This window comes from Phalacrocorax carbo, chromosome 8 (assembly GCF_963921805.1).
Source record: "Phalacrocorax carbo chromosome 8, bPhaCar2.1, whole genome shotgun sequence".
Lineage (NCBI taxonomy): Eukaryota > Metazoa > Chordata > Aves > Suliformes > Phalacrocoracidae > Phalacrocorax > Phalacrocorax carbo.
Window position 1 is genome coordinate 6,048,785 of NC_087520.1, and position 25,317 is coordinate 6,074,101.

The 25,317-nt window shown below is 40.4% G+C and overlaps 2 protein-coding genes across 13 annotated transcripts in view; one reads left to right on the forward strand and one right to left on the reverse strand.

Annotated features, from left to right (window-relative positions):
- Window positions 1-1,632: 1,632 nt before the first annotated feature.
- MAPK9 (mitogen-activated protein kinase 9) overlaps window positions 1,633-25,317 on the reverse strand; it is a 42,362-nt gene continuing 18,677 nt past the window's right edge. For 3 of the 12 annotated variants that reach the window (XM_064458401.1, XM_064458403.1, XM_064458402.1), the window contains exons 8-12: window positions 23,671-23,853; window positions 22,668-22,792; window positions 22,077-22,147; window positions 20,360-20,431; window positions 12,452-19,589 (exon numbers count right to left, since the gene is read on the reverse strand). In XM_064458401.1, coding sequence (XP_064314471.1) covers window positions 19,442-19,589; window positions 20,360-20,431; window positions 22,077-22,147; window positions 22,668-22,792; window positions 23,671-23,853 — 599 coding nt within the window. In that variant the 3' untranslated portion in view covers window positions 12,452-19,441. Of the gene's footprint in view, window positions 12,294-12,451; window positions 19,590-20,359; window positions 20,432-22,076; window positions 22,148-22,667; window positions 22,793-23,670; window positions 23,854-25,317 lie in introns of those variants that run through there. The other 9 variants (XM_064458405.1, XM_064458406.1, XR_010374158.1 and 6 more) reach the window with 8 other exon arrangements.
- On the forward strand, window positions 8,345-10,015 carry LOC135314657 (rho GTPase-activating protein 24-like). The gene is made up of 2 exons (XM_064458411.1): window positions 8,345-8,598; window positions 9,808-10,015. The coding sequence occupies exons 1-2, from the start codon at window positions 8,345-8,347 to the stop codon at window positions 10,013-10,015; spliced, it is 462 nt and encodes a 153-aa protein (XP_064314481.1).

The window sequence follows — 25,317 nt, forward strand, 5'->3', positions numbered from 1 at the left end:
TCTGTGATGAAGCACACAGTAGCGAGAGCAGGGAAAAGCAAAATCATTTTCACAGGGCAGCTATTAGACAGGAACAACTTCAAATCATATACCTTCAAAGCAGTAAGTTGTTGGGGCTTTTTACGGTCATAATTTTAAGTCCCCTAAAGCTATCACTTGCTTCATTTTTAATACACATTTTTCTAATCAATTTGAATACGAACATGGATTTATTCCTTCCACTGAGTTTACTGCTCTCAGCTTGATTTGCCTAGATGAAATATCTTGTTAAGGGACGCATCTCCTTTCTTCCCTCTTTAATCAGTACCTTTGCTTTTCCCCCATAACATGCAACAATGCAGCTGTGTACCAGCCCAACACGCTCCCCAGCATGATTGTGTCAACACAAACCAGACAATGAAAAAATCCCAAAGCACCAACTAAATCTTGTCTGAATGCGATTTAAAAAAAAAAAAAAGAGCCCTGTAGGAAATGACCGGTCTCAGCACTGGTGGGGAGACAGGACACCTGTGAACACTGGTGCTCCTCCATCCCAGACAGCTCTGGACAGTTCAGCTGGAAAGCCAAAGACTCCAGATTTTCTTGGGAAATTCCTGACATTTTCTCCTTGTGGATGGGGCAGAAGATATCATGAGAGCAGTCTCTCCTCTTGTGTTTTGGTATTTGTTTTCTGGGAACCTCCTCAGTGCAGGCAGGCAGAGCCAAGCCTCCCCCGGAGCATCGCCCACGGCTCAGCTAGCCACGAGGGACGCCATGAAACCCACATCAATCCCTGGCTTTGCACTCAAGCAAGTAACATAACTTGCTAAATAGCAAGGGATCGGGGGAGTTTCTGCAAAATTTTGTGATGTTTTACAAACTGACTCCTGGAGCTGGGAGACGGTCTATTCTTGCCCTGCAGAGCACCCTGGCTCAAGAGGCAGTGGCTACGCTGCACTCAGAAATGGTCCCCGGCAGACCGAGCTGCCCCGTCTCGGGCTGCCCTGGTGCAGCAGCCAACGGAGCACGTGGGAGAGCAGCTTGTGGCTGGGGGAAATGCTCAGAGTGGGGTCAGACCCACCTAATCATCTCCATCCTATCTCCACCACTCTGAGGAAAGGCCCAGGGAAGGGGACGGTGAAGCCATCCGACCTCCCGACAGAGCCGGTCCAAGCTCCGACAGCCTCAGCCCATCTCACAGCCACAGGCGGTGCCACCCTGCGACAGGGCTGGATGCTCAGCCAAAACGAAACACCCTATCCCTGCCCCAGCAAAATTTGCAAAAAGCTACAAGGTTTCTGAGCAAAGGTGTCAGCAAGGTTAATGACATTAAATGAAGGTCACTGTTGCATGCTTTAAGCGGAGATTCATTGAAGAAGTGACCCATGACACCCTAACCCAGATATGAGAGGAGGAAAAGAAGTAAGAAGTAGGACAGGGGAAAGGAGGAGCCCGTCGGGGTTGTACCGATCCCTGGAGGAAGGCTCAGTTTTCCCAGCTCTCTTTAAGAAACGTAGAGCTGTAAATGCTGAACATACATCGCTTTAGTCTGATGACTCTCCGAGATGTCTAGACTATTGTTGGAGCTGATAGGAAGCTGGCAACACCCGAGCTCTTTGAGCCTTTCTTGCCTTGGGTTTTTTTTTTTGTGTGTGTGTTTTGTTTTGTGTATTTTTTTTTTAAACTAGTAATAAGATTCTTTTCATATTATGCACTGCTGGAAAGTCCCGTTTGCATGCAGACAGCTGCTGTGTTTATAGGCAACATCCAAAATGCAGCTAAACACAACAGCTCGCTTTAAGCAGAGCAGCAGGCATTTGTTAAAATGATCGTTTGCAGAGGGCTGCAGGAGCTCTCGGCTCTTTTTTGCTATCTTAAAGTCAAAGCCTTGTCCTTACGCAAAGACAAAAGTCCCACATGGAAACACACCTTGGGAAGATCCTGAATGGAAAAAAAAATTCTTAAAACTGAAGGACAGTCTGAAAATCAGCAGCTCCCATTAATGTTAACCAGAAATACAAATGCTGAACTAAACGGGCCATTCCCTGTGAGTGGCTGAGGGTCATTTTGAAAGCACAAGAAAGCCGGCTCGCCTTTAGCGCTCAATTTCAAACCGAATGCTTGAAATCCTTCCTTGCAGATCTGCAGAGCTAAAACAAAACTGAAGCAGAGAATTGCATCAAAACTGCCTCTAATTAAAAACAAAGTCCATGAAAAAGGCAGTGTAGGAATGTTCCTTCCAAGCAGTTTTTCCCCATTATAACATGACAGGATTTATTGTACAGAAGAAAATGAAGGATGAGAGAGTTAACTTGAACATGTTTCGAACAAAACACCATTTCCCCCCCAGATGGAAACTCTACACTTAAAGCAAAGAGGTAACCTATGTTTACGACACAAAATACAGCTGGGGAGGGAGAAAATCAGCCTAGATTAAAGTTATTTGCATATATATAGTGAGGATGCTTTTGTTAAAGAGCAGGGCAGAGGCTGCCCATACTGCGGCTGGGTTCACCCCTCCCCATGCTTGCTTTGCCTTCGCCCCAGCCCTTTCTATCAACATCCCCTCTGCCCGCTTTAACCCAGCATAATGTGAAAAGCGGGTTTTAATTTGAAACCAGTGTGATATGGCCAGAGGAGCAGCGGGGTAGCTCTGGGCTCACAAGCTCTTTCCTGGGGTGCTTCTCCCCATGGCACAGGGCCTGTATCACACCACAGTGGAGATGGGGTGGCTGCTCTGCAGCTGCACAGCCTCCCACCTAAAAGAAACTCATCCTAAACGCACATTCCCTGAGATACAGCAAAGAACACAGTGCCCTCTCCTGCCAGAAGCCTCTCACCAGCCTTTTTACCCTTAAGTGATGAAAATTAATTTATGGCTTGCTTTTATGAGATGCTGGTCACAAACTGCCAGTGAGCTTGAAAAAAATAGTGCAATTTTTCCTCACCAGGCATTTGGGCTCAGGCAGCGCTGGCCACAGAAGCACAAATCCAAACCCAACCGTGACATCTAGTGGGTAAGCAGCTGAATGCTAGTCTTCTCTGGGAGAAAAGAAAAAAAGGTCATTTTTCCCTTCCCACTCATTCCTGCACTCTGGCAACAACAGCCCCTTACATTTGACAGCATCTCCCATGGGGAAGGACTTCAAAGCCTCCAGCCAGCTCCAGCCCCACAGCGTTACAGCTGGGCAGAGGCTGCCTGCAGGGACGTGACCCCATTCCGGAGGGGAAGAGGGCGATACTGCAGTCAGCTGCAGCTGACCAAACCCACAAAAAAACCACCTAAAAAATGCTCCCAGCCCTTTACTGGGGTCACAGTAAAGAGACTATTTTTCAAGCAGCTTTCAGCTGCCCAAAAGCAAGCGCCCTCGTTTTCTGTGATGCAATCTAGCTGCAGACCTTTGTATTTATGCACAAAAACATTAGGTTATGCAGACAGGGCAATGTACAATACTCCTGACGTGCCCCAGAGCTTGAAAAGCTCGGGTTCTTATGGCATCCAGCTGTACACGCCTCTTCCTGCTGTACTGGGATGTGGCAACACCTTTCTGTAAGAACAAGCACCGTAAAAAGGCAAAGATTAAAAAATTTAATTAGCTTTCTAAATCAAGTTATGAATGTTTGCTTCTTATTAATGTGTTTCTATTTCTCTTTGCAAAGGATTGCTATCAAACAATACAGGATCGCTGCCAAAAGTTTAGAAGAGCTCAGGCTCCTGAAGTTGGTAAGCACCTGGCACCAGAGACTGCCCCAGCCAAGAGTCATTTGTCCTGGGCCTCCTTCTGCAGGTGCAAAGAGAGTATTTTCTTTGTTTCCATTTAGTCACCATGTTTAGCACAATAAGTAGTTCATTCAGAGTTAAAAAGACCAAAAGGGATTTAAGGGGAAAAAAAAAAAAAAGCACAGGAAACTGATTTTATTTTTAATTTAACTGCAAGAGGAAAACAAGAGATGAGACTATGGGATTCAGTGTTCTAACGTCATGGAAGTCCAGACTGAAAAAAACCAGAAAGAACAAAGCTTTCAATTCATTAATGCAAACCGAGATAGCCTTAAAGTCACATTTAGATGCAAAGCCTGTTGATTACAGGTAATTTCATTTAACACAAAAATCAGTTCCTGCACTTTTATTGGGTTCTAGTTTCCAAACATAGCTCAAGACAAATCATTCTGTAAAAAGCCAGTCCATGAGAACTGTTTCTTTCACTATAACGCAGAGGAGGTGCAGAAATTTGGTCTGAATAAATGTGTGCAAGCAAACAACTCGTACAAATGCATGGTCTAACCTGGCTCCAAAGTAACTATCAAATATAGCAAGTTTAGCAGAGATACTTCAGGGCGAGTGTGTCACTGTTACTAAAGAGAATTAAAAGATTTTCTCAAAGAACATAAGAAATTATTAAAGTTCAGACCCTTCCATCCCGGTACCACACACAGAGCTCCGACTGCATCCTGCTGAAGAGGGCAGCAGCCTCCCAGCGGCATTTCCCAAGGCCAGGTCATGTTCTCCAGCCCAACTGCATGACAGGCTCATCAAGAGCGGGGTGACTCAGGGGCACAGGGCCGGATTTCAGGTGTTACCTTACCCAGCCATTCCGCCGTACGCCTGGAGCGCATTTTGCCGAGGACTTGGCTGCCTGCACGCGCTGCAGTTGAGGCTGCCCCACAAGCTGCGTGCAGGTGACTGGTTTCTCCCTTGCTGGCAGCTGAGCTTGTCTCTACCACCAGTGTGAAGAGGAGAAACTGCTGATAAACCTGGCTTATAAAAACAGAGTCCAATTATCATCAGCTTTTGTGTAAAGGAAATTATGAGCTTTTACGTAGGCAGTAACCTCACCCATGCCAAGTCCCTGGGCATCCTTTTTGGAACAGTTGCATCTCATCTGTCTGCAGTGCAAATGATACCCTACAAAAGGTGAAGCAAGAGCACTCCCGTCTTTCTTCTAGAGCTTAGAGGCGATGCAGGGGAACAGGCAGCTGGCACAGGACCAGAACTGAGGGAGGATAAATCCCACAGCTCGTCTGGAGGAACTATTTCAAGCATGTTAAATTTTAACCACACGTGGCAGCATCTCTGCGCTCCAGAGAGAGGTCATCGCAGAGAATCACAAGCTCCATCCCAAGTTAGTCCAAAATAAGAAACAATTTTTCGAAACATCCCAGCTCCCTGCAAGCTGAGAGTCTGGAGCTCCTTCCTCTGCCTGAGGGCAACAAAATACACAGCTCTCTTCATTGCTGACCTTTAAATTGTCAGGAAACTAATATGAGCAGTCTCCCTGAGAGGCCACAGACGAGGTGAAAGGATAACATGGCACATGAATAAATGTAAATGCAGAGGGATGTGGGGGGCAGGAGTCAACATTATACGGTGCTGTGCCTGATCAAGGTTATAATTAGGAGAGGAAGCACACAGTAGATGAGATTCCAGCTATCATACCCTGTTGATGCTGCTCTGATGCACTCTGAGTTCCTAACCTGGAGCTTGGCAGCCACCCTATAAAAGAGCTGTTATGGGACTGTCCAAGAATCACAGGGATGTGATTTCTGAGAAATCAGTTGTCATCAGTACTGGCCCATGCCACAGAAAGCTCTCAGATGTGCAAACCCTTCTGTGACCCAACTGCAGGACACACAGATGACAGGCTGCTGCTTGAAGAAACGGTTTTCTGTGGCAGAACCCTCTGCATCACTCCCTCATCTTCATCCCTGTCCCCTGTACAGCAACCTTCAATGCAGTATTTTATTCACTCATCTTCCTCTTTCCCCTCTGACGCTGCCAGCCCAGCTCATGCATTAATGACTTGTCACGGAGGAGCTGTCAGAGGTTCCTGCTATAAAGCCCCCTGCCAGCACTGCCTGCCAGGAGGAAGTGGAGAAGCCGCATCCTTCTCAGCCCCCGTTCGCGAGAGCATCGGTGCTGACGTGCTTCATGTTGCTCAGAAGGAACACCAGCACTAGAAGTGAGCACATGTGAGAGGCAGCTGGGAAGGGGACTCCCTTCATCTATCACTGTCTTTGTTGCACATCAGCTCCCAGATAATGTCAAGGTGTGTAATTAGCAAAATCCAAAAATAAGAGAGAGCTCTCCCAGAGGAGCATGAGCTAACACAAGTGCCCGTCAGCGCTAGGCTGCGTAAGGAAGGGGAAGCGGAGGAGCACTACACGCTACACCTTCATGTGGTTTTCCCATAGTCACCTTATCACACAGCTGGCTCCACATCTGAGTGGTGGTTTTATACTTTCCTTGAGTGGTCAAGTGTCAAGAGAAGGAACTGGTCACCGCCTCGGTGCCAACACACGGCTCTGGCGTTGGAATCACAGGACTAAAGGCTGCTTGTTCCCTGGTCCCTGCCCCATGTGTTGAAACCTGCTGCCTCCACAGGGTCTCCCACATGAGCCGCTTGAACCAGTAATACATTGGCTTAGTGACCATGACCAGATGTGACATGCCTTAAGCACAGCTCTCTAAGTTTTCTATATCCCGCTGACCTCCTTAATTTCACCCACATCAAGTTGTTTAGCACTGTAACCGCAAAGGGAACCATGAAGGTTGGAGCCCTCCCCATCTGTCCGCTCTCAAACAGGGAGCTCTCGGCTGTCCTGCTTCTCTATCCTGACTTAGCAGAGGTGACAGACTCGCTCCCTACCCGCCTCCCAACAGGCAGCGATCATGTCCTCGACAGGCGAGCGGAGGCGTCTGCGGGAATTGGGGCCGAGGACACTCCTAGTTGTGCAACAGCAGCTGCCGGTCGGCACAGCTGCTGCCTCTCTCCTTCGGGGTGGGGAGAAAACAGATTAATCAATGAAATGGAATCCAATTCATCAGAAACTACAGCCATCTGTTAGATTATTAATAGACACAGAACTCATGTAAAGCACTGGCATTAATACTCCAGGCATATCTTTTTCTGGAGAAAAAGTTTAGGTTAGCAGCAACTGCAGTACTTGGGGGGGGGGGGGGGGGGGGGAGAGAGGGGTGTTGATGGTGGTGTTCAAATCAGTGTAATATTTTACTTCTGCAAAGCCAAGTTAGTGGATTTCTCCCTACCTTCCTCCAGTTCAGCATCTCACACTCAGAAGGCTAAAGCCTTATTTACTTTTTTTAATATAACTCTCACCCCAGGAACTTCTTTAGATTCCTAAAATGCTCACCCACCCGCCTGCTCATTTCTAAAGACTCTTCCTTCTGAAGAGAGCGCAGGTTAAATGGGGAATTGTCTGAACAACCTCTCAGCCCCAACTTTGACAAGGGACACACCACAGCCTTGTCCAGGGTGCAGAGTGAAAACCAGGGGCCGTTTTCGCATAGGACATCAGTAAAACAGAAATCCAACAGCACTTAAAGCAGCTGATTTTCACTTCTTGTACCAAGGCACCAAACAGGTGCAGGTCAGGGAGACAAAACAACTTTTCAGATTATTTTAAACCATCTCCATGATTTCTGAGATATGCATTTAAACTGCACGCATATTTTGCTCTTCCTTTTTTGTAATCAAGTTATTTCTGTGCTGTGCTTGATTCTCTTGTGAGAACAGGCAGCTAAAATAAACACTCCATATTTACTCACATCAGAGAGTTTTTCCAAGAGGAATCGAAATATAACTGACAAGTGGCCTATTTTTCTTTGACCTCCAGCTTCTTGTCCTTGAAACATCGTGACCGGAGGAACCAGCCTCCCTTGCTTGAACGGCTCTCTCTGAAGCAGACACAGCGGATGCACCAGAGACGAGGCAGCACAGCGAGCCATTTTACATTCATGCAATTTTTCTCACGCCTGACCGACTAGAAGCACCCCAGACAGTTGTAACATGCCTCTTCTAATGCACATGAAGTGGAACACAGGGAGCCCTGCCCTTGCAGCCTGCAAAGCGGGCACCCTGCTCCCCCTGCACACCCCCAGGACTGGCTAGTGCTGCAGAATTCACCTCCCCAGCCCACGAATGAAACTAGTCGGGTGGAGAGCTATCAAGTGGGCCACCTACAGATGTCAGACAAACTACACCGAACAGACTGAGGGCACGAACGCAGCAGTAGTTCCTGGAAATGCGAATAAACCAGCCATAACGATAAAGGCGAGTGGGCAGCAGGCAGGCGTGGCAGCTCAAGACTTCAACCCACCGAGTGCAAAAAGCTAAGCTGAAACAAGATCCAGGCTCCGCCAAAATGGACTCTTTCCAAGTATTTGGAAAAGCTTCAAACAGCTGAGGGGAGGAAGAAAACTCTCACAGCCTGTGACAAGGCAGAGCAAGACAGACCCGAAAACAAGGTCTCCTCTAAAACAGAAAAGGCATTGAGTCTCTGACAACACCCAGAGGGCACGGGTGGTGCTGGCCGGGCATGCTCAGCAGGCTCCCACTGCTAAACGATGTTTGAGGAAAATCCTCCCTCAAGATACTTGACAAGACTTGCCCACCCAGAAGTCTCCCAAGAAACCAACACAGCTGTAAGTCATGTTTTGCGGGATCAGGAAAACACAGGACACGTCCCAGGGGACAACAGCGACAGCTTTGCTTCCTCCAGTGACCTGCCAGCAAACCCAACCTCCCCGCAGAGCCACCTGGCAAACCTGAAGATGCTGATGGCCAGACAGAAGGCTGAGTACGAATCTAAAATAGCAAGGTAAAGGGCTTTTAAAACTATGAGGCTTCAGGGAAGGCATCTTTTCCTACTGTATGCAAGGACTGCAAGGTCCTTATCTGCGAGTAGGGTCTATGGATGCCGCTGCAGGCAATGCCTCCACATACCACTGTGAATGTCACCCAGGATCCAGCATTGCAGGATTAGGTTAGCAATTATTCAGTTATTTTAAGTCATTTTCCTGGGTGGTGCTTGAGAAACTCCAGAGCATCCCTAAGATTTTTTGCAGGGCTGCACAGGACTCTTGAAAAGCCTCTGGTCTATCGTGGATTTTCCTCTTTTGCCTTAATCCAGTATGAAGCTTTTCTCTAGAGAAAGACGTGCGGGCTTCGCAGCAGCGTTAGCAGTAAGTCACCATTCTTTACAAATTGCAAGTCAGGAATTTTAACAACTCAGAGGAGTGTTCATGAATATTTTCCTGATGTCTAAGAATAGAAATTGAGTAGAGATTTAGCCATAGCTTGTTATCAAGGGAAAAAAAAAAAAAAAGGCAGAAACATTTCCAGACTCTACTTTCCCAATAGTGCTGCTTTTCTATTGCGTTGTTAATGGAATGAAGATTTTAAATACAATATTGTTCATTAGTTATAACTTACAGGTACATTGTCCAAATTGATTATTTGATTAAATCATAAAATACCTCAACGTGCATCTCTGCAACAGATGGCAAGTGGGGAGTGTTGAATAACACTGTGCCTTGAACATTATGTAAGAAAAAATCCATTCAATCTGTAATTTCTTGAAGAAGTATTCGTCAGTTTCTTCTTAGTAAAAGGAGTTATGCCATTATTCCTAGGATTTTGGCCCCTTTTTAAAAGCTCCTTACTGTATTCTGCTTATGTTTTCCCTTGCAGTTCGAGGGAACTGCAACGTAAGCAGAATCCTCAGTGTTTCCTAAAATACGTTGCATTGCCATTTGTTAGACTACTCTAGTATACCACTACAAAAAACCCCAACCTCAGAACTGACTCCTTTGGCCATATGGCTATTCATATTTATTCTAAATTAGCATAACAAAAATTGCAGCTTTTTAAAAATATATAATACCCATAAATTGGAAGAGTGTTGGGGATGCCAATACTTGTATTTATGGCAACGTATGTTAAAAAAGCTAGCTTTAAAAAAAGCCTATAGCTTTACTAAAAAAGGGGAAGAAAATTCTGTGACTTCGAATGTCTGTCTCTCCAACAGCCTGGAGCAGCGGAACAGAGAGCTGCAGTCAGAGATTAAGGATATGCATTCAAAACTGGGACAGCAGCGTAAGTGGTACAGTCTTGTGGAGATGAAGATGCGAAATGCAGAGCGAGCAAAGGAAGATGCAGAGAAAAGAAATGAAATGCTCCAAAAAGAAATGGAAGAGTTTTTTGAAACCTTTGGGGAAATTAACAGATGGAAATAAACAGGAGCTTGTTCTGTTTCAAGTTGAACTAAACTGTAGGAGAGAAAAAGGTCACATCGTGATTTCAGCACATACTCCCATTTTAGAGGTGAGGAAAGAAACCCAACAGTATAATTGACAGCCTTGTTTTTAAAGTGAGCTGTTCATACAAACTCGTTGGGATCCCTGAACTCCAGGAGCTCAGCACCACCCTGCTAATGCCAGGGATGCTTTCTCTTACCACTGGAAGTGTCTTTCAGACACTTTGCACTGCCAACTCCCAAGCCAGCCTGTGCAGCGTGCTGGGAAGCACCCTGGTGCTTTTTGGCTAGCCTTAAGTCTTGCACTGATGCTCTAAGTGCCTAAGTGGCTGAGTGTTTTAAATCAAGGGATGTCATGCTAGCTCAAGTGTTTTACCAGCCACCCCAGAAGTCACATAGGTATTACATAGGCTGTGGAGAGTGCTGAGCTCATACCTGCATCCCGAAGTCAGCCGTTTCAGAGACAGGTACAGAGAAACAGTGAGACAACCCACTTGCACCTCCCTATAGTCCCCACCAGCACTCTCCCCGGCCCTGTGTCTGGGATCCAGAGCTGTTGTGCAATTCCTGTCCTCTCACTGAAGGAGGAGGAGGGGTCTCTTACAAAGCCATTTGCTCCTCTGGATCATAATTAGCCTCCATACAGGACTCCCGTGAGAACACATTAGTCTGAAGATCATCACTGGGAGGCCCCCTCGTGCACATCTCTTCAGAGCTACCTCTCTCCACACAAGAAAGGTATTAACTATTTACATACCAGACTTAATGACACATAAATACCAAGAAAATAACTGCTGTTCTTTTAACCCACTGCAGAACTTTAACATGAACAATGCCATCTGTATACCGAAACCTGTACTGAATTTAAAAGTATATTTTATACAGGAAAAACATATGGTTCGTTATTTGCTCTTCAGCAAGATTAAATATAAGAGTGACCATCTACTTGATAACTCAATAACTCACTAAAACAGCTTATGCTGTGTGAGCAGAAACTGCACAGATGTTTTTCTCCTTCCCCAGAGAGCAGCGAGCAGTTTAAGATTAAACACGAGTGAATCAAAAAAACCCAGTCTTATCCCACCAGGCTCATGGAGGGAAGCAGCCCTGCCCTATTCCGTCCCCAGGGCCCTGCTGCAGGCCCTTTACTCCTAAGAGCACGCTGGCCCACCCCTTCCACGCATTGCCTAGTCTCCACCAGTGCACTGTCGAACCGTTACTTGTTTCTTTGCCGCCTTGCCTTCACACCAAGTAATCATGAACACTGCATTTTAATTTGAATTCCATGCACTTACATTCTTCTTGTTTCTTTGTTCCATATTTTTTTTCACCTTCTGAGACCTCATTACTATGAAACAAAAACCCCACTTCTGAAGTCCCACTTTCCTCAAAAATTATTTGGGTCTTGTTTAGTCAGTTCCCTCCCTCTTTACCTTTCTAGAACTGTCCTGCCAGCTTCAAGAACTTGCAGAAAATATAAAGAAAAGGTATGACATCAGACAAGGAATGTACTTGGGCAGTGCTATGTAAAGAACTTCCCTGCATGCACGTCTTGGTCCTGCTTAATTCTTTTTCTATTTGTTCTCCATTTAAAGAATCAGGTCCTCTGCAGCTGAAGAAGCAACCTGAAAAGTATCCTATCATCAAATAAAGGGGCGCTCCGGGATCTACAGGGCATCCCTGGTCTATCCAGATACTCCGCTGCATTGCCCTGTAGAGAAAAAACTTCAAGTTCTCCATGCAAGGAATAACAATGTTCCTGTAAATTTATTTCAGACTGTCACAGGCAAAGCTTTTACAGCGTCAAAGTCTGGCTGAGGGCCCATGCCATATATCTAGACAGGCAGCTATGTTAACCCTCCATTTAATATTCGAAAACCCCCATGAAAGCAACTAGATCAAAGTTGCAGTTAAGTTTTTCTTCACCTTCCCCAGAGTTAGAGCAGACAGCTTTGCAAGTGCCTGGAGACCTCATCACCGTCTTTGCAAGAGTACGTACCTCTTCCTCGAAGTAAGTACAATGGAACTATTTTTTCAAGTTAGCTGTACCTCTGTCTTGGCCGGGGAGAGTAAACAGAAACGCCGCATTGTCTGGGCACAAGGTGAAGAGAAAGTCCTCTTATATATGTACATATACACACACACACATATAGCCAGTAGCTTATCTGAAACTTGCACGGAAGTCTGACAACCTGATTATGATACCGTTTCAGCACGTGGATGGGAACACAGATCTGTCAGCATTTCCAGGCAAGCTTCTGCAATTTAAAAAACAACAAAAAAAATTCAAAATATACTTGGCAGTAAAACCAGGAGCTGTTAATGTGTCCAAGGTTACGTGAAACATTGCACTTCAACACAGGAAGAATCAGGACAAAGAAAACATTGCTACAGTAAATAAGACAGACCGCTCAAATCTTTTAAGTATACATATTTATTTGTAATTTTACAGTGGCTTTAGTACTGTTTTATGATAAGGTTTTTGGAGAAAAAAAACAACAAAACAAAACCAAAAAGCTTCAGAACGAGGCTTTAACTAGCACTTCAGAACTAGTTATTGACAGTTTTCCTTATGAAATTCTAGTTTCCTTAGAGAATATCAATCCAAAAAAAACAAGGAAGCATGACTGCTGTCTGTAAAAAAGCCCACAACTTTCTAGTCATCCCGAAAACAAAGTCCAGCATCAGACAAAATAGCCACTGCACTGAAAGGAACATGTTCCTATTGCACAAGCATCAAGAATGAGATATGACAATCAAAGCCCAATTTCATAGGCAGAAGAGGCCACGTGTATCTATATAATTAGACTTCAAAGCACATCTTTCTTCTGAAATTGTATACCATACTTTAACTAATATTAAGGCCATAAAATCAGAACACTGTAACAAGTGAGAGGGCTTGACGCTACTTTTTGTGACATTTGGTAACCAGAAGGCGGGAAAGAAGGCCAAAACCAGACCTACAGAGCATTTTGCAGGGAGTTAAAACTTGAAGGCATTTCAAAATAGATTCTCAAAGAACTAATTTTTGGAGGGGGTTTATTTTGAGCCACTACATAAAACTGGATTCCACAACAAATCACTCGAGGAGCCTATTATACTCTTTAATAGCATGTCTTCTGGAGTACACTATAGAATATATTCTCTGGAATTAACATTTGAATTTGTACTAAAACAGTTAATTATTTCTATTCATTATTCCCTCTTTAAAATAGACGAAAATTTGTATAATCTTTATAAATTATCTTAATGACCAGGTAAGGCTTCACTGTACTGAATTAACTGCACACAGGTATCTGATTTGCTCTTAATTAGGTATCTTGATTACACTAAACTACTAAAACCACCTGGGGAGCCCAACATGTCACATAATTTAAAGAAAGGGATACTTATGTATTGCTATGTTTCCTAATTGTGTTCATTTTATTAGTGTGTGACATGCCTGGAAAGCAATAGCTCCAGAGAAGCAGGAACTACCATGGAAGTTCAAACATTTTACTTCAGGGATTCTGATGAAGCTGAAAATGCACATTAGTAATTTTATAAAGTTTGGCTTGCCACCATTTAAGAAAATATAGGTATCAAAAACAGACAAATACACTGCTAACCATCTGTTACATTTTCTTTTAAAAAATTAGCACCAATTTAAGCATCTGAATTCATAGAAAAGCTAGTGACACACTTGGTTTTTCAAAAAAGTTTTTCCCCATTAGAAGACAAGACAACAGCATACGCTCACGGGTATTAAATTAGCTTTGTTATCAGTAACAAACATGACTACTGCTTCAGGTAGTGAACATAAAATGATGTTCTTGCCCGATTACCTTCTCCATTGCTTTTGTTCTCCTAAGGAGCTATGGAGTGCGCCTGGGAAACAAATACACAGGTACTTGCTTAAGTGCACCCTAGAAAGTGTCAGGGTTTCGGACTAGTACTTTAGAGCAGGGACAGTGTCTGCCTGTGGTAGTCATCGAGCATCTATCACAATGGAGGACCAGTCAGCAGATGTTCTGGCCTTACCATAACACATACAACTACCTCATGATGTGTAGCCAAAAGTTAATAAAAAAGGTTTTTGTTTAAGAAAGAATCCTAGTGCCCGTAGCTAGCTGATCTCGCTGCAGGAACAAACGTTGTGGTATCTTTATGTAATGGATGGCTAGGTAGTCACATTGCTATTCAAGTCAGCCTACAGGCATTTCAGTACAAGGTGTTTCTCATATGATCCCTTACTATGTGTTAAATTTCAGCCCATAAAAAAATTTCTAATTTAAAATCTCTAAAACCAGGTTTATATTTAAAGGAACATGCTGATCAAATCTTTCAGAATAGCAGAGATTGCAACCAAATTTTAAACACATTAAACACTTTTTTATGTCATTCCTTTTTACACCATATACTGGTATTTAGAAGAATCCTAAAGTGCTTCAAACCCAGCAATTAATAAAGTTGATTTCTTTTGTGCAAAACTGCAAGCACCTTTTCAAAACATAAGCAGCAGCATCAAGGAATAAAAACTTAAATAGTTAAATGTATTTTCTCTATTTTGTTTTGAATTCTTGGACCAAAATGATTTGCCATATTTTCAATAACAAATTGCAGAAGAATGCATTTTATTAGTTTAATTTTAGACTGGACTTGTTATACATGTATTGTTTGAAATAGCGGACCCAGGTAAATTTATATCCACAAAGCAACACTGCGGGATTGAAATCCAACAACTAAAATTTTCGCTACAAAAATAGTAATTTCATAGAACACAAACAGAAATGATGGTTATCTCTCTACTTTCCTCCAACACAAATATGAGAAAAGATGGTTTACCTAAACCATTAGTTTAGCTCCAGACGTTTCTAGCATGCAGAGCGGGCAAAAAATAAAACGGATTTGATAAGTTGTGTAATAAGCTTTTAGAACATCACTAGCACTCCTGTAATAGACAATCTAAAATATATGCAAAATAACGAGCCAGAATATATTTTTTTCCATCATATTTCAACGTGTTAACAAAAAATAATCAAAGACACTCTGGAAAAAGCAAAGAAGTTACTAGATTCATCTATAGGAACTCAAGTCCAAATTCTGCGTCTGGGTGCAGGTGTCCCTGGATCAAAACCAGTTTTGAGCAGGAATTACACAATACACATCCCAGGAAAGAATTTGGTTCCCAGTATATGGTATCACTAAGTTTAGCATCAAGCCCTGATAGAATCCATATGACATATGTAGAATATACAGACAAAGGCTGTTCAGCATTTACCCCCCACCATGCTTTAAGTGCTTCCATTTCAAGTGTCACAATTCAAATGAAACACTCCACACAAACTGTATTGCTGCAAGACTGAACCCGTACTCCCAAAACGGCATTATGTTCAGTAAAGATTTGTCTGCACTTTAACATCTGAACTTCCAGCGCACACCAAACTACAGGACTGCACTTCTGCCAAAAGAAAAAAAAGGGTCATTCACACCGTTCTTGAAGACTCCATATGTCAGCTGTATTTTGAATGTCTAAATGCTACTTCATTCATAAAATTATAATTTTAAGCCACATACAATCAGATCTAAAAAGGAAACCAATTTGGCATTTAAGGTACTTCCTTTTGGAAAGAAAAATTAAACATATAAAATAACTTTTTTCTGTTTAGTTAACTTTGAATAAACGCAAATGCTCCGTTAGGACTTCAAAAAGACAAAGGAAACCTCAAGAGCCCTCAGATTCCTAACAGTTTTTGAAAGTCACCAAACAACTGGTTAATTTCTAGTTAAGGTTGAGTTTAATTTTGATTATTTTGACAAAGAAATGCAAACCCTTACCGGAAACATTACAAACCTTCAAAGGCTGTTCGCAAACACTAGTTTCCGGTCATTAGACTAGTTTATTTTGTACGATCCATGCAGACAAAGCCTTAATTTTGACATTCATTTCTCATCTTTTTCAGTAAGAAAGTAGACTTGTCATATCACAGTATTTCCTCAAAGCACACTTACAGGCTGCTTATCCAGATTTCAAAAGGCCAAGCTTCTCTTTTCAAGGTTTGGGTTTTTTTGGGTTTTTTTTGAGGAAAAATGATATGAGCAGAGATGAAATGAACTCTTTAAAACATACTCCATTTCTGCAATGCCATTCAGCTACTCAGTGTTCATATATTTAACATAATGTTTCTGGTAAATAATCTGATTGATAGCCATTGATTCCCCTCTTTTTTTCAGGTGAGCAGTTAGGATTACAGATTGTATGTATGTTGACCACCACTTATTTTTAGTCGTATTTCATAAACTGTTTATGCATACCGCAGTAGTGTTAACACTATACAAAGTCTCTCAAAGAAAAGTAACATTCATGTTCACAAAACTGAGCAGGTTTCTTAATATATATATGTATATGTATACACACACTCACATATTCTTAATCTTTAAATACATATAAATATTTATAAATGCCAAAGTGCAAAAAAAAGGTCAATTGCATCACTTTACATACATGATTTTAGTATTAGGAATAAAAGTGATTATATTGCACACCAAACTCTCTAACCTCTTAAACCCCTGCCAAGTTACATGTGCATTTTGTTTTCCATCAATGATGAGGTTCTCACGGCACTGACGACCATTTCACAAATGTGGCACTGAACTTCATCTGCAGTCAGGAATACAACTATATGTATATAATCTGCATGCAGTGCATTTATAGTCTATATGTACACACTGAAATAGCATGGGAACTTTAGCATGCATCTATTCTGCATGCATTTTCTGAATATAATCTGCATATGTGCCTTCCTGAGACTGATGTTCATTCAGGTTACCAGCAATTTTGTTTTGAATTATACTGGAATCAAAATCCACAATATTCACAGACACTTCATGCATGCTCCACAGGCAGCAACATTTCTCTAAGATTTTGAGGCTTCAATGTATGTCATAGCAAGATGACATTAAAAAAAATAAGGTATGAGACAGCTTTTCCTACAACAAGATGTAGAAATAAACTCAGTTCATCTCAGGGTTTTTTTTGTTCCAAAGAGCACATATTCAAGCCAACCGTATGTACTAGGAGTGGTCCGATACCAGTTCAAATCATGGGGATAGGGCAGTTGTGTTAAACAACATTGAAAGACAATTTGAATCACTGAATAATTTAGGTCAGAAGAGACCTGGAGGTCATCTGATCCAACCCCACCTTGTTCTGAGCAGCCCAAGTCCAATAGGAAAAATTCAAGTCTGTGAATATCCAACACACATGAAAAAAAACCTTTGTTGCATTAAGTTCTAAAGCAGTAACTGTCAAAATGAACACAGCACAGTGCAACTTCAGTTTAAAAACATAAAAAACTTGAAAAATGATATCCAGTAGATTACTTCCATAGTGAATCACTTATGTTCATTTTGAATAGGTGTCTTTAGTAACTTTAACTTACACAAATAACGAGGATTTAAAAAATGCAGAACGGCAACCTGCGCCATTCTCTAGACGATAAACGGGTATTTTAAAATGGTTTTTTTCCAGTGACAAAAATGCACTAAAAATATTTCACATATACCACCAGTATCCAAAGATAAACTGAGGTATCCAGAGGTTTAACATCAAACAACATGAAAAACCCAAGCCCCGATGCCTTGCAATTCAATTAAACAGATTTAAAAAAAAAAATAATCCAAGATTCCAGATGACAATTCTGAAGTTAACATCGTATTAAGTACTTTGTTAATTTTTTCATTTTTTTAACCTTCTGGGACAGTAAAACCTTAATACTCTTGCTACAGCAAATTAAGCTATTGAAAAGGAGTACAATTTTAATATAAAAGCAATGATTGCATAAAGAGAAATTACTGCTTTTCAAATCATAAGGTCAGAAACAATGGACAATTTTCTTTTACAAGAGAAATATGTCAGTAATGCAGTGGCTGGCTGGGCCAGTATATTTTATAAGTTCTATTTATATATTCAAGTCAAGAGTATCTGGATCAACAGCTAAACATAGTGCCTTTAAGAAAGTGGTGTTTTACCTCATCTTGTACATCTGTGTTACTCTTACAGTTACCTCACACACATGCACACACAAGATCCTTTAGCAAAATTTCACACCTGTGCACGCCAAAGTGAATGTGCACAAATTCACAAGTGTGTAGTATAAAGCAATTTAAGCCCTACTCTACTGCAAACACATTTTCTAATAGAACACATTGTGCAATGTAACAGGCAATGTTTGTATTATCTGATTCTGAAAATTGTATTGAGGTGCCTGTACTGAAACAGCAAATAATCTCCTCCTCTTCTCTGACACTGTATTTAGAAAATCTATATTAAGTATGTTTTCCTCCCCCAGCACAAATAGAAAGGTTTTCCTAATGCGGGAATAGAGCTAAGATTTGTTAACTAAATACTTAATATTTAAGTGACTCAAAACTACTGTATTTTTATTTCTTTAATTACTCGCTAGATAAAATGGACCCATTAAAAAAATGGAAAACATTTATGCAGCGCTTTTTGAGGCTGCATATCTGTCCAACTCATCTGTCCTTTTATCAGAGTTTGCAGTGAATGAAAAACATCACAGATTAATTTTCTTTTCTCTTTGTTTTTGTTAAAGGACCAGTATCACAAGCTAGAAAATACAGAACATTTTAGCACTCTCTCCTCTTCCAAACAGGCACTGCTTCACAGGTGAGTCACTCATCCTTCCTTAAGATTTAATTAAGCCACCGTATCTTCCATTCACGTTTAAAAAACTGAAAAAGTTAGACACACATACCCATAGGTGAAATACAAAGTAATGGCTATATTCTTTAAACTTCACGTTTATCTCTTCTACAAGAAGATAGAATTGTTGGAAAGTGAAGATAGAGAGGGCTCAATAAAAAAAAAAAGTGCTACATGGAAGAATAACTGCCCATTAAACATAGTACTGAGAGCATTCAATGTGTGAATTCACACTTACATACAACACTGGTCGTTAAATAAAGCAAACTGCCAGCCACACGTTACAGTGAACTTTATAGAGACTATACATTCAAAAAACCTACTAATGAGCAATACTGTACTAAAATGTAAACAAATGTTGTGTCACAGAAGCCTGCTAGTTGGGACTGAAGATTCATGAAACCACTTAAGAGGGGTTATTGGCTAGAAGTCTATTATAACTGCTCACCTGAAATAGGCTGAAACAGAGAAAAGCCTATAATAGTGTCTGAATTTTTTTTTTGTTCTTTAGACATTGATTTGCTTTCATTCTACAACATTAAGCAGGCAATTTCATAACAACTGAGTAAAAAAAACAGGCATTACTTTAGCAGAACATGCAGAACATGGAGTTTTTCTACTTGGTTCCATTAACTTACAAGCAATTCAGGCCCAATGGAAGCAAGAGTTCTTTTCCAAAGTCAAGTCTGCAATCCTGGCTGATCATCGACATCCTTCAAGGGGTCCTGTCAAGGCATCGAGGCTGCTGTCTGTATCTGAGGCCAATGTTTGCTCTGTTGACATGGATGAAATGTCATTGATAGATGATGACTGGGAAGGACTGGTGTTGCTATTCACTGCTGCATCTGTGCTAAGTAAACCAAACATAATAAAATCTGAGGCAAGACAATATTGCAGTTACAAATAACCATACCACACTTCTAGGCTCTGAGCATCACCTTCCCCACAGAAATCCTTAGAAAATAAAGAAATTAATCAACAGAAGAAAAGCAAGCACAAAGCTCCCTAGAACTCAAAACCTGAAGTGAACATTAAGAGACGAGATTTTTATTTCTTCTCCCTCTCTGGGGAGGGGGGGTGGTGGGATTAAAGCAATGTATAATGTGAGTAGTAACCTGAGTATCAAGAAATCTAATAGATATAGTTAATAAAAGGCGGTACAATATTCCAGTTACTGAACCAAGAGAACAGCAGCAAACACCAAGGATTCATTCATGGGCATAAATACTTTGCATTATTAACTATTTTAAAACCAGGAGCCCTAACAATGTTTAGCCCTCCATGAAAGGGACTCATTCATGCAGAGCCACAGAACAAGCATTTAGCATAAAGGTATCTATGCAACAGCTGATGTAACACGGTATCGATTATTTCATTTGATGACTGAGCCCTTTGGGGAGAAGGGGAGACACACAAGACTTCTTAAGTTTTCCTACAACTTACTTCATAACAACGAAAATCCACTGCATGTGGATCTCCAAAGGCTGATCAGAACCAAGAGGCTTGAACAATAAAACTTTTGCCTACCTGGATTATTAGGCAAGACTTCTTCATTCACTAGTGCAACAGACCAGCAGTATGTATCATAGTTACAGGAGAACTACTGAAACAATGACTAACCTGAGGGCTGATCTTTTACCACACCATTCTTGCTCCTTTCTTCCCAATCCATTACTTCTTTGTATATTAATTCTTATGAGAGACGGGTGGGAGGAATAAGAGAAGTGACAGGAAAAACACGGTAAGACCACAGAGGATTTGTAGACAATTTACGTATGTGTAAAGGCACAATGAAACAGGTTAAGGGTCAGTCTGGAAATGTAACTGTAGAGGTATTTACTTCCCTCCCCCCACCTTTTTTTTTTTTTTTTTTTTTTAGGCCTATGGCAGTGATTAGAGAATTCAATGGATTTTCTTTATGCATCACAGAAGGACACCACGCACGTATCAAAATCAACATATTTTATAAATAGAATAGCTGTCCATTTAAAAATAACCATCCCACCCCAAAACTTGATGTATACCTATGATGCACTAATATTAACTGTTCAAAATCAGATTTGGATTTAAAAAAACAACAACCCAAAATGGATAACCCCATGGAAATTTTACTTTAATCACAAAACCATACATGAACATTTTTAATCTTAAAGAACTACCTCCATGGATACATAGAGGAAATTCTGAAGTAGGTTAAACAAATAATTAAAATAATGCATGAAAGCCCTCATTTACTAATCAAGGATGACTGAGGATACAGGCACCTGAACAACAACAAAAAAATCGGAGCTGCGACTTTAAAGGAGCGTCCATTAATCTGTTTGACAGATCTGTAGTGTGGCTCACACAAGATGGCTTACCCCGGCCCCTTCTAGAGCAAAAGGATTACTGCTGCTGCAGAGCATCTGGTACACTTCAAGCTATACTTTGAGTTAACTCACAATAGCTTGTGTATGTACCCACAGTCTTTATGTTAACTAAGTGTAACAATATTTAAATAGATTAAAGACCTCCCAAATTCTGAGTCATGTTTACAAATTGATTCAATTAGATTTAACTGAGCCATTTTAATTTTCAACCTTGCATTAATTCAATGCACCTGTGCAGATATGCCCTAAAGAAAACATATCTAAACCAGAATCAATACCTGAAATTTTTAAAGCTATTTTACAAAAACAAGCGACTTCCAAAGTACTAAGCAAAGATGTCTATCATCCTTGGCCCTCTGACAGTAGATGTGTAAAATCTAACTGCCTCACCACTTCATGATTTTGACTACAACTATAAGGTGTGATTTCAATACCACAATGCTGTTTATTTTTTTGTTTAAGTCAACAGTTTAACCTATTAGGTCAATAAATAAGCGATGATGAGAGAGGAAAAAAAAAACACCCAAAGAACTTCTCTGCTATTTAAGACCTCTAGAACAAATGCAGTAGTAAATATTGTCAAAAGATGTGGCCTAAATAATGCACACTGAGAAGAGGCACATGTTTCCCTTTCGGAGAATTCTCCATCAAGGAAAAAACCCATTTTGATTACAAACACTTCAGAATAGCAAAATACTCAGAGGAATGGAAGGAAAAAAATGAAAACTGTGGCATTTTGTTGAACAGACTTCAGAATGTTATATGTATATACATACATATATGCACGTATGTATATATTCACTACAAATAGAACTTTTTCCATTTTGATTTCTTTTCATATTGCCACAAGCAGTACTGCGTAATTGGAACAGTGGGTTCCACTCAGTTACACAATCCAGGATGCATGCACTGCGAGCCATGCATTGATAACGCAAGTTATTAGAATAAATGTAATTTCTCATGCTCACTTTTTACCTTTCCATTCTTCAATTGCATGTTCTCTTTCTTCCAGTTGTGCATCATAGATTTGAGGTGGAGGCTACAAAGAAAAGAAAGTCTATAGTGTATCTACTACGTCAGGTTAACACAACCAATTATAATTGCAAAACCTAAAGATGACAACATTTTTAGCATTTTTTTTTTACCTTCATCTTTGGCAGCTTATTCCCTATACCTCAGTCACCTTAATTTTAAAAGTCAAAAATTTGCTTTTATGTCCTACCTCCCACTGAAAGGCTGGTTTAAAAGTATCAACAAAAATTAAACTCATTGCAAAGCTTTATGGGGCCTTAGAGAAAGTGCCCTTTTTAAAAAGCCCTAGACTACCACCACATAAGCAACTCTCTCTTGTAAAGTAGAGGGAACTATCAACAACCACTTTCAACATTATATCAACTCCACTCCAGAAGCTGTTCTTCAGGTGACTCTGTCCTTAATGTTGATCTGAAGGCTTCATGTGTAATTTAATGAGTTCAAAGCATGCTCTTCTACTAAAACTAAAGGTATTCTGTAAAGTTACTAAAGTGATATCTTAAAATATATTTTAAAAGCAAACTTACAGCTTCTGCTTCAGCTGGATCATACCAGACAGTAATATAAGGATGACGTAAGGCTTCGTCTACAGAAATTCTCTTGTCTGGATCTACTACAAGCATTTTTGATAATAAATCTCTAGCTTGGCTGGCTAGAAAGTAAAAATGAAAGAACATATATGTAAAAGAGCTGTAGAGTTTAACATCTGACACAGAAAATTAATACTGGGAACAAAGGCCATACACTAACAGATTTCACTGTGAAAACAGGCCTACAAACCCAAGCTTTACTATATAGCTACTTTTTTTTTTCTAAGAATGAGGTCACACCCCTTTACTGTCAATGTTGTTTTGCTATTATCCAAAATAAACCCTGCAGCTGACACCAATCAACCTCAGTTTTGAACAGTTCTGCTGTTACATGGGTCACAGTTTATTTGGCACTAACTACTGAACATAAAACACACTAAACATTTGAAGTAAGCTTTTAAAAACATCTTGGTACAGTAATGATCTGATTTCTGTAATACCGAGTTAGTTTTCTTTTAAAGGTGTTGCTGCATGGTAACTGGCTACCCATCTTTGCAGTGGCACTTCACCGACATTTCTTTTTTTCTCTGAATGACCATTGTAATATTAAAATAGGCTATAACACATTCATTTATGTGAAAAAAAATTATTTGACCATCTAATGCAATAAGGTGGGTTTTAAAAAAATTTTATCTGTAATTATCTGAAGTCGAAGTATAGCCCACATGAATTCTATGCACACATCAACTAGAAAAAGATAATTACCAATAACAAGTATTCTTCTCTTGTATGAGAGAATTAAACAGAACACCGGGAACAGGGAAATAGTATTGTATTTAATAACTACTACTACGATTTCAGGATAATCAAAGAAACAGAAGGTATGCAGCTTCTAATGTTGACATTAATTGCAATAAACATTTTATAATTCTTTTAAATTAAGTGTACTGTAGATATTTTAAATTAACATCTTTAAAAAATAAAAAAACCCTTGCCTTACTTTTTAACTTGTCACGATCAGATTCTGACGGAAATATCCAGTCTGGGAAGAGCTCTTCAAACTTAATACCAGGATATTTTGGTCTGTTTTCTACATAATTCCTCACTGTAGGCTGCAGTTTCTTCATGAATTCTGCTGATGGCGTTCCTAGTTGCTCAATAACTTTATTCCATTGATCAATATCTGCACCATATCTTTAGGAAAATCAGCTGAAGAATTTGAAATCTGCACTATACAAAAATATCACTTACAGAAATCTGAAGAGTTTATGAAAACTTGAACAAAGGACACAAATGAGAACTTCATTCTAGCATCAACAGTATTCTGAGCTGCCATGCAAAAAGCTACGTTGACATAAAATCATGATTCAGATTTTGTAATCCTAAAGATAGGCTAGAAGTGCTGCACATTGCTAATTATTATCTATTGGCTGGTATTGAAAGCAATACTTTTTTGGAGTCCAAAAGAAGCTTTATGTGGCAACTGTATCCACAGCAAAACAACTGTAAGGATGGAAGAGAAAGGCTGCTGCTGAATCTTCTGAAGTGCAACGTAATACCATCAACACTGAAGATTCTTGAAGGTAGGGAGAAATACATGAAAAAATCTAAAGAACACACACATTCCATTCAAAGCAAGGAATTTTGTGCCTGTCTCCTAAGGAAATTAGGCTTTGGGTGTTAAGGGGGGTTTGGCTGCATGATTGGGGTTTTTTGTCATTTTCTCTTTTGCTTTGTCGTTTTTTGTTTATTTTTTAATTTTCAACTTAAGAAAAGGTTCAAAGGAGTTCTGAACAGTGAATCCACATCCCTGTAGGTTTTTAGCAGGTTCTTTTCTTTAAGTGTATCAACCATGGTAATACTCAAAGATTATTTTGTTCTTAAATTCAGAATTTAAATATTTTATAGGAATTGCATTTACAAGCCACAAGTTGAAAGTGTGCCTCATGTTTCTTCTGGACTGTCCCTTCTCCCTTTTTGGAGTGAAGGCATTTCCCCTATATATGGTGACACTTGTTATAGATACCAGAGTCTGCTCTGGATGAGCCTAGTCAGGATAACAAAGCTCATTTATCACACTGAGAAGACAGTGCATTAGTATTCCTGATATTTAAGTTCACTCAGATTTACACTTTACAGTTTCTCTGATAAAAAGAATGGGCAATTCCAGCAGAGTCTAATAATGGACCTTGCAAGCATTCGTAGCTATAATCTAGCACTTCAACCTCTCCGTTCTCCTAGACAGATTTTGTAACAAAATGACAAATTTGCTGCACTTTGAATTAAGATGTATTTAAAGAACACTGAGATGCTTTTACTTCAGTTAGCGTGCCAAGAATACAACTAGAAATATATGCATAGTCACTGCTTCATGCTAAGACTTTAGACTTCTGATACAGAGGCTGAAAATTATATTTGCTTACTGAATACATTCCAATGGAAAAAAGATATTAAAATCAAAATTAAGAAGTCAATATTGTTAACTCTCATGCTAAAACAAAGCACAAAGAAAATTTTAACATACATCAGGAAATTTTGTTCCTAGCTGGAAAACTGATTTGAGAGATGTCCACCAATCTAGATTCAAGAAAATGCTTTTCCTTTCAGTAACAGCAGTCTGATTAGCCAGCGAACCCAATTAGAGTCC

What these genes read in the sequence shown, in the direction of transcription:
- LOC135314657 (XM_064458411.1), top strand. Translation starts at nt 8,345, where the DNA reads ATGTTTGAGGAAAATCCTCCCTCAAGATACTTGACAAGACTTGCCCAC. An exon ending in TACGAATCTAAAATAGCAAG is followed by an intron (nt 8,599 to 9,807) that starts GTAAAGGGCTTT and finishes TCTCTCCAACAG; the next exon opens with CCTGGAGCAGCGGAACAGAG.